We start from the raw sequence: 14017 nt of genomic DNA, 5'->3' as shown, positions 1-14017 counted from the left end.
TTCTTTGAGTGCTGAAGAGAAAAATAGAATATACTAGATTCTTAGTTTGCACTGTGTTATAAATAAGATTAATCAAATTTGAATCGAGTTATGAGTTTATACTTTATAAAAATAAAATCAAAATAAATTATAAAGTTTTATTTTAAATAAATAAAAATAAAAAATATTATTGGATAATAAAATCAAAAGAAAAACACCTAACCATAAAAGTTAAAAAATAAAAAATTAGATTAGCGACCCAGTCAATATTATCATTATAGGTTAGGACTTCTTTAAGGTTTTCCAATTTGTTAAGTTTTAATATAAATTATGATATATGGGTAGCTTTCGCACAACCCTTTCCAGCCCAAAAATCACAAACCATCCATATGTTGAGTGAATCATTTACCAATAATTTATCTCTTCAAACTTCAAAAAACAAACCTTCATAACCTGAGCCAAACCTCGAAAGGTTAGCTGACCACTGATCAGAGTTAAAACAGAGTGGCTGGCAGGTCTGAGTTGACGATTGTTGGCCCTACTAGCCCACGAGCCTGAACGTGCACTTTTCATTATAAATTTTAACCCTAATTGACCAGCAAGCTAGCCCAGGCTGCTTCTTGCCCTACACATTTATTGTCATCTGGACAAGCAAAATCCTAACCAGCAAATTTCCTTCGAACTCTTATCTAGTTGTGGTCCACGAGCAATTACAAGCCAGCATCAGTCATCCATACTGCTTTACATCAATTAAACCAAAACCGAGATTCGGTAAAGAGTACAAACATCCAAAGATTACAAGCATTGCACAATAAGTATTGCCCCCAACAGGGCTACAAGCTAGTAGGTTTCTTGTGTTATTCTCCTCTTCGCCCATGGCTGAAATGTCATAGACTCTGCACTGGACATAGACCATTGCCTGGGTGGTTCCTTCCACCATGACTAGCTTACTTACAATGGTGCCTGTCAGAAAACCACCACCCTCTTGCATGGGAACATGATGGCTGAAGTCCATGTTCTCCCTCGGCCCATGCAGCATCAAATTACAAAACAACAAAACCATATTTGTCCATGCTGGATTAATCACGAGTTGGAATGACTCATCCCAGCAGTTAAACTGGATGGCTGACTTTTTCGATGGTTTCCAGTGATAGCTGATGTACCAACTAATTTGGCCAATTTTTGAATTTACAGGCAATGGGAAGACACTTTTTTGCTCGCTGCATGCTTCCAGTACAAGCCTAGCCACAATGAAAAGTGAAACAAACAGCCTTTCAGAAAAAGGTTTAGCCACAGTTCTATAGATCATTTCATATGCATTTTCCATCAGCAAGAGGTACAATATCGACTCATGTACTTTGGATAACTCATCAGTTGGAGAATAACAGCTGTACCAAGTACCAACCTCATACTCATAGAAAGTGATCAATGAATGCACTCCTGCACCAAATGTTTTTCTAGCTATACAGGGAACAATGAGCATCCACTGAGATATAAGCTAATAGTTTATACAGAGTTATCTAGGATTGTGGTTGAATCAAGTACATGTATCACACGAAAAAAAACCACCATGGCATATGGATAAGTTGTATTTGACAGTGATAGGGCATATTTCATCCAAGCTAATATATCATAAAGCTTTAGCAAAGAAAATGTTAGTGGTGTGGGTCCATGCAAGTTTCAAACCCAAAAAGCTTTCACTTGAAAGGGTATATTAGAGAATTATATAAATTATATCTTAGGACCCCACTTAACAACTTAAGCTTTTAGGTTTAGATAGTTTTTTGACAGAAAAGATGAATGGTAATACAATACATTACCATTGTGTGACTTTCTGAACTACTCTTTTCTAGTGTCCACATCATCAGCTTCTTCAAGTTCTGATTCATCCACATCATCAATAGGAATTTCTTCACTATTATGAACAAAAGAACCTGCATATTTGTAAAATTGGTTCAGAATCAGGAGATAAGAAACACCTCTCAGTTGCCAGACAGCAATTAACTGAGAAGTATAAATAACAAAGAATCAAATCTGAAATTATACAGGCACATAATAGTCTGTATATATCAGCTGATGAATCCAAATACTGGCAGAATCACGAAGTCACAGACATCTATAAATGAGAAAAAGGGCAGGCAAATTAGTCAAAATTGTGAGCTTCAACAAGGATATAAAAACCTTTTCCTTTTTTAGCAAAGGTAGCAGCTATCTACAATTATGCTAAACAAATAAAACTCCTTTAATAATTTCCTTCTCACAGAACCCTTCAAGGATTAAGATATGCAGGATAGGATCAACTTTTCTTTTGGCATAATGCAGCCTCTCTTGATACTATTGGCTTGAAAACATGAGACCAATGCATGTGACAACCTCAAAAAGTCACCTGAGATAGGACTGGCTTAAAGAAGAAAATCAGCCTGAACAACACAACACAAGAATCCTTAAAGGAGTTGCTCTTATATGGGGTTCTATACCCTCTAACAAGAACTATGAAAGTATGAATAGCATAAATGATCCATGTGAAAATCATGACAATGTACATCAAATTCAAACGCTTCAGTATCCTAGGAGGTAGTGGAAGGACAAGACAATGATGTCTCTAGCCTTGAATTTGTTAGGCATTTTCAGCTCCCATAATGGCACATTGGGCAAGCATACAAACTGCAGGGATAGGGAGCCTAAATCTATGAATAGGTACCGGCAAAGTGACAATATTTACCAAAAATCCATTTGATGTAAAGATTTAGTCAACTACTGCTTTGGTTTCACAAAAAGCTTTGGTCAAACAGTCCTTCACTTTCTTCTGGTAAGGCAGACAGATTAAAATTAGCATTATGAGAGGGAGTTACACTTTAAATGCATCTGCTATAGGAAAGTTTGAGCAGTTAAAGAAATATACAAGGTAAAGGAAACCAAAGGATAACCCCTTGTTTCACATGAGAAGGCTAAGATTTCAAAGAAGATCCCAAGTTGGGAGCCATCCAAAACTTATTAGCACAACAACATTGACAAGGAAAAGCAAGATTACACATTCAAGGTGTCTAAATGTAAGGGTATTTCACATCGTCAACCCAAGACATAATAATAATTTTACCTCTCTGAATTAATTGGGAAGCACTAGGACTATATCTTCCTTCTCTTGATTCTGATGTGCTGTCCAAAAGATATGGAAGTTCCAGAAGCTGCAACAATGATTCTGTTTGAGGATTCCTTGGACATCCTGCAGTAAATTTAGAAACAAAAAGTTCAGACAGAATCAACCAGCCATATGACAAGACCATACGCGTCTTGATCATTGCATGTTGAACTACAGATGTACAAGCCCATATTATCTACTTATCTAACAGAAATGCAAGTCAATCAGAGACAATTACAACCTGAAAAGTATAATGCTCAATGCCATCAACTTGAGAAAGAAGATTTGGACCAGAAACAGAAAGGTCCATTAGGACATAAATTGCAAATCACTTGAAAGTACAAAGCTAAAGAGTTAAAGCAAAAGAACATGGACTTGGTGCACAACCACATTGACTCCAAGCATATATGTGTAGACTTTAATCACAAATTAAAGCACTTCTAAGTATCAAATTATGAACTTGGCACACAAAAACATGGATTCAGATCACAAATGCAACTTAGCTTGTACATGGAACACAAAAAAGGCCTAAACTTCAATTCATTTGTTAAATCTAGTCATGGAAACACTACTGTACTAATTGATGCGGTCCCAATAATTGGTCAACAAATGTTATTGCTCTATAGGGTCCATATTTAAGATGCTAAAATTAAGATGAGTTTATATGGATGATGTGTAATAATAAATCACCATTACCAGAAAAGGAACCATTTGGGCCTGATTGAGTGGGATCAAAAGGTGGAGCAGTCTGTGTAAATTCAAATGGTTTGGTCCCTCTTTCTTGTAGCCTGCTACTGACAAATTGCCGACAATCTTCCATTTCAAGCTGCGTAGCCCTATCATATCAAAACATAGAGTTAAGTGTGCAAAAAGATGGGGAAAACAGGAAGTGAGAGAGATATCAAGCTAAATCATAATAAAGAGAATTTATATGTAATACGCACCCAAAATTTGCATTTTTAAACGTTAATGGAAAGATAGAGTTGAACTTCCTCGTTATGGCCAGCCATTCTTCATCATATTGAATTTCATAAGGTCCAGGTTCCGATTCTATTTCAATAACCTGCAAAATCATTGGAAGCCAGAACCAGTGAAGTAAGGTTCCCACTATAATAACAAAGAAAGACACTGTAGACAACAATCACAGATTACAATAAGTACCTGTAAAAATTTGCGACGCGGAAGACACTTGTCAAGTGCAAGAAATTTTGTCAATGGGCCACCTTCACCATGCTGAACAACAGCGGCAAATTTGCAGTGCAGATGAGCAGAAAACCAATATGCAGGTCTCAATTTTTCCAGCAGTTGAGCAGCAGCTTTACTTCCAAGAGTTTTTTCTTGAATCTAAAATATTACCAACCACATAAGCAACCACCATCAGTTTGAGCAATCAAAATATGTTTATGGATGATGAAAACAAGCTTGCACTAAAAAGCAAAAAAAAACCCTCCTTTAATACATCTACTAGATTGAGTGCTTATGTCAGCAATTTTAATCTTTTAACCACAAGAAACATTTTCAAGTTTTTTTTTTCTCATTTCATTCAGAAAATCCCATGACTTGATATAAACCAACAAACTCCAACAATGCAACACTAAAAAACACATCAATAGTCAATCAAATTATAGAACAACACCTACCTCTTTCTCAAAATGAGGTTTATACCGAACAAGCTGCTTCCAATTCCCACAATCAGTTATCCCAACAGGCCAATCATGTGAAAGAAAAATATCAATCGGTTTCTCAACTTGCATCAGTTTATGCACATCATACTCACGAACATGATACACTGATCTTATACTGCTCTCATTGTATGGCGCCCTCTCATGATGTCCTGTTCACACAATACTTCACTCAAATCAAACACTAAAAACACAATAACCCCTACTCAAAATCTATCATCCTCACAACAACTCATAAAAAAAACACAATTATAACAACCAAACAATACACAATTACATGTAAACATTACATTCTTTACCTGTACGATAATTACGTGCATTATAAATACCGGAAAGTCCACCAATTCTAATATTCCCAAACTTAATCACACCAGCAAATCCCAAAAAATATATATTAGGCGCCGCATATCCTCCATAACACCTAAAAAAAATACAAACAATTACACATATACTAATTATTAAACTAAACTAAATACAATTAAAGCTAATTAATTATGCTTACAATTCCCATAAGTAATTAGAAGCTTCATGATTTCCACCGATAAATATCGTAGGAACGGGAGCAATTTCTCGGCCTGAATAGTACTTCCAAAACGACTTCATCTCCCGATATTTTAACGGCACGTTCAAGCTCTCCATGTCTCTCTCGTTTCTCACTGCCTAATTAACAAAAACGAGGAAGAATAAGAAGAAAAGTGTTGTGTTTTGGTGGAAATTAGGGTTTAGGAAATTGCTTTAGTACCTGAAAATCGCCGCAGCAGAGGAGGAGGTCGATCTTGGTTCCGTTTTGAGATTCGATGAGTTTGAGTGTTTGGTAGACTTTGTCTAGGTCGCCATGCATGCATCCTTCTATTGCTATCTTCATGCTTCTCACTCTCTGATTTTGAATTTGTTGTTAACGGGAAAATTAAGCTCAATCCCTAGGGTTTGGTTGAAGGTGACTGACTGACGGATAGTTATTTTGTTTGTACATTGTGGTCCTTTTTGTTTTAAGAACGTTGCGTTATAGGATATGAACGTTCCCACATATCATGTTTATGTCCTTTCTACGGAGTATTTCGTGTCCGTTTTATCTACCATTTAGGTGATAATAGTAATACTTCTAAGATACCATATGTTTTTATGTTTATAACTATATATAATTTTCTTAACTTAAAAATATTAAATTAATATTTTTTTATTTTTTATTGTTAATATTAAAAATTAAAAAAATATTTTAATATATTTGAAAATAAAAAATACTTTTAAAAAACACCATAAATCATAATATCAAGCATATATTTAAAGTCATTTAGATACTAACAACAAACCTCAATTATTTAATTATAAAATCAAGTTATTGGTCACTAGATAATTGTTTTTCTATTAAAATATTATTTTATTTTTCTTTTGAATTCATTAAATTTTAATTTAATTAAGTTTAGTTTGTATCCAAATCATTTCAGCTAAATTTAACTAGATTAAAGTTAAAACTAGTTGTTTAAGTTAAAACCTGATTTTAACCAGGCTCTGACCCATATATTTTTTAATATTAAATAATCTCAACAATTAATTTAAGTAATTAAAAAAAATACCAAATTGACAAATAATTCTAATAAAAAATAAATTGATAAACAACAAGGACCGTCCTGATACTTGCCTCCTCTCTCTCTCGCTCTCCGTTTCTTCCATTTCGGCCCAATCCATCTTTTACCCCATCACCAAAGCCCAACAAAGACAAATCAGTAATGGCACATTCGTAAATTCCAGCCCGTTCATCTCATCAGCCAAAAACCCTAAAATGCACGGACACTTACCTCTCCCACTCCTTCCCCGTCTTCTACAGCAAGCTGTGCGAAGCCCTCCCCCCTCTTTATCTTCTAAGCCTCCTCTCAGTTTCTCTCTCTAGACTCTAGAGAGAGAAATATCGATTAAACGACATCAAGAAATGGGAGAAATATCACTGAACGAATTAGAAGCGAGAGCCGCTGCGGCTGGTATCGATCTCTCGCAAATTGACCTCGATTCAATCCAACTTCCTCCTGGCGATGATTTTGGCATTATTAGGTCAGTTTTTATGATAAAATAGCTGTATCAACTTTTCTTTGTGTTTTGTTAAGTTTTGTTTGGCTGCTTAGAAAATCTAGGAAAAGAAAGCAAAACTCTAGTTTTTTTTTTCATTATTTGTTTAGTTTTGATTGATTATGATAAGACTTATTAATTGATTAATTTTTTGTTTTATTGGGGGAATCTAGGTTTGGATATTGTGACTATGTAGTTTGTGCTTTGATTATGATTTGTTATTTTACTATTTGGGTAGTGATGATGAAGATGTCTATCAAGAAGAACAGATGGATTTTGACTATGGGTTAGGGAACACTATTGTAGTCGATAATCTTCCAGTTGTTCCAAAGGAAAAGTTTGATAAGCTTGAAGGAGTTGTCCGTAAGATCTATAGTCAGATTGGTGTTATTAAGGAGGATGGCCTTTGGATGCCTGTTGACCCTGACACTCATAAAACTTTGGGATACTGTTTCATCGAATACAACACTCCACAGGTACTGTCAATATGTATGAGTGTATGCATTTGCTTCCATTTCCTTGAATTTTTGGATGATTGTTAGTCACTTTACTTTTCCTGTGTCCATATGATCAAATGTGGTTTTATGTGGCTGACTAGTAATTATGTCACAGTAGAAATGTGAAGTAGCATAGGTAGTGAGTAAATGTACCTGACATGCTAATATAGAGCACACGTAGGGTATCTATGCTAATAAGTGCTGGCTTTTGAAGTCTTGGATAGGTAGCAAGTATCGTGCCTAGCATACTTAGGGCCTTGGATCTTGTCTGGATGAATGAAAGTACTGGCTTTTGAAGGCTTGATTGCAATTAGAATAAGTTCTTCATTTTTCTGGTAGAAAATTTTCTTTGCTGACGAAACTTACTTAGGTTTGTGCCTAGCATGTCTGAGGTCGACAGTCAAACAGGTTTTTTTAATCAGTACCAATTTATTTGGTTATGATTGCAGGAAGCTGAGCTAGCTAAGGAGAAGACAAATGGGTACAAGCTTGACAGAGCCCATATTTTTGCTGTCAACATGATTGAAGATTTCAACAGATTTATGAAAGTTCCTGATGAATGGGCACCTCCAGAGATAAGGCCATATGTTCCTGGGGTAATTAGTTCAGTCACATTCATCTCATCCTTTACCATTTTCTTTTCTGCTTTCAACAATGCTGGATGATCTGATTCTCTATTCTTTCAAGCTTATCAACTTATGTTCCTAACAGAGAAAGATATAACAACTTAGACCATAGACATGGTGTTCTTTTGAACTTTCTGGAGTCTATTTTGTATTAAATATTCTGCGACTCTTGTGTCATAAACAGGAGAATCTTCAAAACTGGCTCACTGATGAAAAGGCTCGAGATCAGTTTGTGATTCGTGCTGGCTCAGATACCGAGGTGTTCTGGAATGATGCAAGACATTTGAAGCCTGACCCTGTTTACAAGCGTGCTGTGAGTGCTTTCTTTTCTTTTGATAATCTGACAAGTTTCTTTTTTTTTCCTCATGGCTTAGAAAATGCACAGACTATATGAATGACTTTTCATGTTTATCTATACAGTATTGGACCGAGAGTTATGTGCAGTGGTCCCCCCTTGGGACATACCTGGCAACAGTTCATAGGCAGGGTGCTGCAGTTTGGGGTGGTGCGAGTACCTTTAATCGGCTAATGCGTTATGCTCATCCTCAGGTTTTTTTTCATGTTTCTTCCCTGTAATTTGACTTGGAATTTTGTTTTTCTGTTTAACAATACCCACCCATTCTGATGATATCATTTGCAGGTTAAACTCATTGATTTTTCCCCTGGTGAGAAATATTTGGTAACATACAGCAGCCATGAACCAAGCAATCCTCGTGATGCTAATGTGAGTTTTTTCTCATTTCTTTTTTTCTCCTTGTGGTGTTGTCAGCTTGCTTCTCCATGGTGCTGGGACTAATGTGCTTTTTTTTTCAGAGGGTTTTGATAAATATTTTTGATGTGAGAACTGGCAAATCAATGAGAGATTTTAAGGGCAGTGCTGATGAATTTGCTATTGGAGGAACTGGTGGCGTTGCGGGAGTGTCTTGGCCTGTTTTCAAGTGATTTTCTTTTTCCACAATATCCGCAATCCCTATACAGCTTCTTGTTTTCTTTCAAAACTAATTTGTCCACTTTCAGTATTGATCACAAGGTCTGATTTGATATTTCATGCTTTCCAGGTGGGGTGGTGGGAAGGATGACAAATATTTTGCCAAAATTGGGAAGAACATGATTTCTGTGTATGAAACTGAGTCATTCAGCCTTGTAGACAAAAAATCCTTGAAGGCTGAAAGTGTGGTGGACTTTAGTTGGTCACCAACAGATCCAATTCTTGCTCTCTTTGTTCCTGAACTTGGTGGCGGGAATCAACCTGCCAGGGTGAGTATTTAGGTGGTAAATGGATGGGCTGTTTTATTTTGCAAATAAAAGATCTGACTTGTGTTCTGTATTCTCACCAAATTTATAGGTGAGCCTCATTCAAATTCCAAGTAAAGAGGAATTGCGACAAAAGAACCTTTTCAGTGTCAGCGACTGTAAGCTGTATTGGCAGAGTAATGGGGACTACCTTGCTGTGAAGGTGGATAGGTATACAAAGACTAAGAAAAGCACATATACAGGATTTGAGCTTTTCCGTATAAAAGAGCGGGACATACCAATTGAGGTATTGGAACTAGACAACAAGAACGACAAGATTATTGCCTTTGCTTGGGAGCCAAAGGGCCACAGATTTGCTGTCATTCATGGTGACAGCCCCAGGCCTGATGTAAGCTTTTACTCAATGAGGAGTGCTCATAATACTGGTCGGGTTTCAAAGCTCACTACTCTAAAGGGCAAACAAGCAAATGCTCTTTTCTGGTCACCGTCTGGTCGTTACATAATACTTGCAGGACTTAAAGGTTTCAATGGTCAGTTGGAATTCTACAATGTTGATGAGCTTGAGACAATGGCAACAGCTGAGCATTTTACGGCAACAGATATTGAATGGGATCCCACTGGAAGGTAGTGTTTGATAGCATTGACGAGGTGGCTATTTGGGCAATCATAATATTTTTGTTTTCCAGCAAGCAAATGAAATTGCAGTAATCATATTTGCAGTGTTCGATATGTTTCCTTTTTGATGGCTTGAATCAAGTTGATCCATTGTTGTTGAACATGTACTAAGATTGTCATAATTGTCCTGTATGTAGGTATGTTGCAACTTCAGTGACTTCAGTTCATCATGAAATGGAAAATGGCTTCAACATTTGGTCTTTCAATGGAAAGCTACTTTATCGGATACTGAAGGATCATTTCTTCCAGGTAAGATCAGTTATTGTTCCGTCAGAGTCAAGATTTTATCTTGGCAGTGAAAACTGATGGCCTTTATTATCAACTTTAATTGGCTGGAGGTATTTATGCATACAATACCAATATTATCTTAGTGTCACCTTGGTGTTATCATCATTTCAGCAGCAGTATAAGTTGAACAAGTGTGCATATCCTGGAGTCTGAACCTTTTTTTAATTATTATAAAAGGAGAGGATTGAAAATGAGATCTCTTAGGAGAGGCAGGGAGGGGGCAATTGATTCAGAAGGCTCATTAGCACCTTGTTGTTATTATACCACTTTGATAGTATCATTGGTCGGTTCTTACTTCAGATTGATCGAGAACTTGAAACATTATGTCACATCATTCTGATTCATCTGCTTCTAATCATTTGCTTTCCTGTTGATTTTATATCATTTATGACAGTTCTTGTGGCGCCCAAGGCCACCATCCTTCTTGAGTCCAGAAAAGGAGGAAGAGATTGCTAAGAATTTGAAGAAGTATAGCAAGAAGTACGAGGCAGAGGACCAGGATGTGTCTTTGTTATTGAGTGAACAGGACCGTGAGAAGAGGAGGATGTTGAAGGATGAATGGGAGAAGTGGGTGAGTGAATGGAAGAGGTTGCATGAAGAGGAAAAATTGCTGAGGCAGATGTTAAGGGATGGAGAAGCTAGTGATGAAGAGGAAGAGTATGAGGCAAAAGAAGTTGAAGTTGAAGAATTGCTAGATGTTTCCGAGGAAGTTCTTTTTGAATTCGGACAGGAGTAAGCGCTAGTGATATATTCAGATGTCTACACCGCTATTCAGAGGCTGTTTTCTACTTCACGCAACCTTCGCTGATACAAAAAAAAAGAAAAAAGGCTTGGCTTCCAGGTCAACATTTAAGTTAAGTTTTTTATTTTTTATTTTTTTTTAATTTTCTGGTAGAGAGTTATTGTTTGGTGTTTTTTCTTGGATTTTGTTAGTCCTGGTAAGGGCATCACTTAAATTTTTTTTTAAATGCTTCTTATTATGGAACTAGCCTGTCAGATACCACCCAATTTTGTTAGATCTTTTTTTTTTTAATTATTGTTATTATTGAAAAGAATCAATACTAAGATATCTATTTGATTTTCTTATATCATTCGGGAAATACAATATCACAAAAATGGTGAAATAGAATGAATCAACTACATAATTGATCCTGCAAATTACTAATGAATTTCATTAAGATATTGATTTCTTATATAATTCGGGAAATACATATCCATTTTGATTTTAGTCTATCTTAACTCTATTTTATATCAATTTATATCTATTTTTATATGAATATTAATAACTTAGTTAAAATACAATTATCTTTAAAAATGTTTGTAGTTACTGTTTTTTAAAGTATTATATTTGTTTTAATTTTTAAAATTTATTTTTGAAATTAGTACTTAAACGATAAAACACAAAAAATTAAAGTAAAGAAAAAAAATAAAAGAATTTTAATGATGTTTTAAAAACTTTTAAAATGTAAAAACAAAAAGGCTTTTAATATTTTAAATTTGATATGTATTCTCTTAATTTTGCCCTTTATTCAAGCAGTGTTTTCTTCACAAAATTGCTTGAAGCATGTGCTTTTTGAATCCGATAGTAGATGTTCTGGTGGTAATCTCCATGTTCTTTTTTCTATTAGCCGACGGCAAGTCGCTGCAAGTTTATGATGAAATTCCGTAATGCTGTCCTATAATAGAAATTATAATAATAGATAATATCAAAAAAGTGGCCTTTAATTCCAACATTGAAGCTATTGTATGAACATGAAAAACCTAGATTACCTACCTCATCTTGCTTTGAGCTTCTTCTTCTTTTCATTCCATTAAAAGAAACTTATTTTTAAAGACTTTGACTCTTCTTACAAATGAATTTAGAAAAATCCTTTTTTATTTCGATAAATTTCTAGAAACCACATTCTTTCTTGGTGTGTCAGTAGAGATACTATTTTTTTTTTCAAACAAAAAAAAAACTCCTGGAGATTGTCTAATTCCTACTCTCAAATTCTTTGTTTACATAGAGTAATATTCTCTCCTTTTTCATCTTTGAATCTTTATTTAATGATCCATGGTGTAATGGCGTGATCTTGGATGTGAAGAATAAAAAAAAACAAGGTCTTTTCCTTGCTTGATTTTTATTTTCATTTAATAATTTTAGAATTTTACTTGTTCTACATCTTAACTATGAGAAAATAAGTAAAGAAAAAGACTTGAAAAAAAAAATCCAAGTCATCCATGGAAAGCGGGGGGTTCAAACCCTCAGCATGAACGCCTAAGTCCACTCGGCTCTCTCTTCCAATGAGAAAATATAATTTTTCTGTTACATTACACAACAATACAGTAGTAATACACAACACAAGTGGGGCTTGAAAAACAAAAATCCTTTCAAAGAAAAGTTCAGAATGAGTCAGGCTGCGCATGGCTCCTACCTATCAAGTGACCTCAGCTTTGTCTTGTGCTCACTGTTCATATATAAATAAAGCATCATAAAAAACCCTGTTTCTTTTAAAATTTTCAGCTAATTTCATCTTCCATGTCTATTTTTTCTTTATCATGTTGGCCAACATCATTTTAATCATTTCGCTCGGCATCATCATAAATTATCTAGGCATGAAAAAAAGAAAAGAAAGGAAAAGATTGTTCATCCAGGCTCAAGCTGATTGCACAGTGACACTGACTCCAAGGTTGTAGCTTGTACAGTGTTGGTGCTTGTGCAAGTTTGAACAGTCAAATTTTACATTAATTAGCTTAATCATGCAAGAAAACACTAGCTGACACAATTATTTAGCAGCTGCTCAGGATAGAATTTGCCCCTTTTCGTTACATGGGAACACAAAAATGGATAGATCCATGAACAGAGAGGAGCCGCACAGAGAAGTGAAGCGTAGCCCTCAGCATCTCACTTGACACAGTACTCGACAGAAAGTAGACCCGTGTTGATGGCATGGTTGCGTCTCTCTGAAGAATCATTTTATTGAGGTGATATCTTTTAACTGTTGAGTTGAAATCTTCGAAAGGGACAGAGCTGAAAAGAAGCTTGAAGTAGTTTGTGAAGTAGAAGGACAAGAAGTGTGAACCTCCATAACAAAATAATTGATGCTCATTGGCTTCAAAAAGCATCGATCACGCATTCATACTAATAGCTAGAAAAGTGAAGACAAACACCAAACTGCATGTGATTGGGTTTCTGTCCTATCCCCTTCGAAGATCAAACCTCCTTTGGGTTTGATTATACCTGTCTGCACTATGTTGTGTGCTTACATTTATTAGAACTACAATTTTATGGCCCTTCCTTGGAGTTCAATCCCAATCGATGAGAAGAGAAAAATGAGAAGTATATTCACTTTACCAATAAGTTGGAGTTGAAGAAAAATTAAGAATAATATAAATTATATTTTTTTGATCTTATCTAATAGTTTAAATTAGATTCTTAACCTGTGCAATGCCACGAGTTAGATAATTCTTTTCTAATCTGAAAACAATTGTAAAAATATAAAGAAGTAAAAAAAAATTGATGCATACTAAATGAAAACACTTTTAAAATATTAAAATTGTAATATATTGGATAATATTTTTTTAAAATAAATTATTGAAATAGTGACACATTGGCTCGACTCGAGCCAATCATTGTTAACTCGCGAAAGCTGTAATCTGGGGTATGAGGCATTGATAACCTCATGAAACCCAAATCAAAATAAAATAGGAAGCCTAATTTGAGTCAATTGAATATTAAAGGATAAAAATAAAATTAAAAAAAGGTCAAAATAGCTATATTTAAGAAAAAAAATATCATGAAGTAAGTATAGCATGCTTATATTTAAACAATTTATT

The 14017-nt window shown here is 35.1% G+C and overlaps 2 protein-coding genes across 2 annotated transcripts; one reads left to right on the top strand and one right to left on the bottom strand.

The window, feature by feature from the left end:
- Window positions 1–639: 639 nt before the first annotated feature.
- On the bottom strand, window positions 640–5728 carry LOC133673841 (lariat debranching enzyme). The gene is made up of 10 exons (XM_062094747.1): window positions 5543–5728; window positions 5303–5460; window positions 5100–5221; window positions 4759–4952; window positions 4280–4462; window positions 4063–4181; window positions 3815–3954; window positions 3077–3202; window positions 1800–1913; window positions 640–1220 (listed from the first exon to the last, which is right to left on the bottom strand). Exons 1-9 carry the CDS (start codon window positions 5663–5665, stop codon window positions 1819–1821), a joined length of 1260 nt encoding a protein of 419 aa, XP_061950731.1. The 5' UTR covers window positions 5666–5728; the 3' UTR covers window positions 640–1220; window positions 1800–1818.
- Window positions 5729–6577: 849 nt separating this feature from the next.
- On the top strand, window positions 6578–11186 carry LOC133674412 (eukaryotic translation initiation factor 3 subunit B-like). The gene is made up of 11 exons (XM_062095498.1): window positions 6578–6846; window positions 7100–7337; window positions 7808–7954; window positions 8169–8297; window positions 8405–8533; window positions 8625–8708; window positions 8798–8922; window positions 9043–9241; window positions 9330–9862; window positions 10051–10162; window positions 10596–11186. Exons 1-11 carry the CDS (start codon window positions 6728–6730, stop codon window positions 10935–10937), a joined length of 2157 nt encoding a protein of 718 aa, XP_061951482.1. The 5' UTR covers window positions 6578–6727; the 3' UTR covers window positions 10938–11186.
- The last annotated feature ends 2831 nt before the right edge of the window (window positions 11187–14017 follow it).

This window comes from Populus nigra, chromosome 15, assembly GCF_951802175.1.
Source record: "Populus nigra chromosome 15, ddPopNigr1.1, whole genome shotgun sequence".
NCBI classification, from domain to species: domain Eukaryota; kingdom Viridiplantae; phylum Streptophyta; class Magnoliopsida; order Malpighiales; family Salicaceae; genus Populus; species Populus nigra.
The sequence above is the reverse complement of the archived record's forward strand: the minus strand, read 5'-3'. Positions and strand labels throughout refer to the sequence as shown.

Coding starts and splice junctions, on each gene's coding strand:
- LOC133673841 (XM_062094747.1), bottom strand. CDS start 5,665: ATGAAGATAGCAATAGAAGGATGCATGCATGGCGACCTAGACAAAGTC. Junction 5,461..5,542: donor TCTGCTGCGGCGATTTTCAG/GTACTAAAGCAA, acceptor TTTGTTAATTAG/GCAGTGAGAAACGAGAGAGA. Junction 4,463..4,758: donor AACCTCATTTTGAGAAAGAG/GTAGGTGTTGTT, acceptor GTAATATTTTAG/ATTCAAGAAAAAACTCTTGG.
- LOC133674412 (XM_062095498.1), top strand. CDS start 6,728: ATGGGAGAAATATCACTGAACGAATTAGAAGCGAGAGCCGCTGCGGCT. Junction 8,298..8,404: donor ACCCTGTTTACAAGCGTGCT/GTGAGTGCTTTC, acceptor TTATCTATACAG/TATTGGACCGAGAGTTATGT. Junction 8,534..8,624: donor TGCGTTATGCTCATCCTCAG/GTTTTTTTTCAT, acceptor TATCATTTGCAG/GTTAAACTCATTGATTTTTC.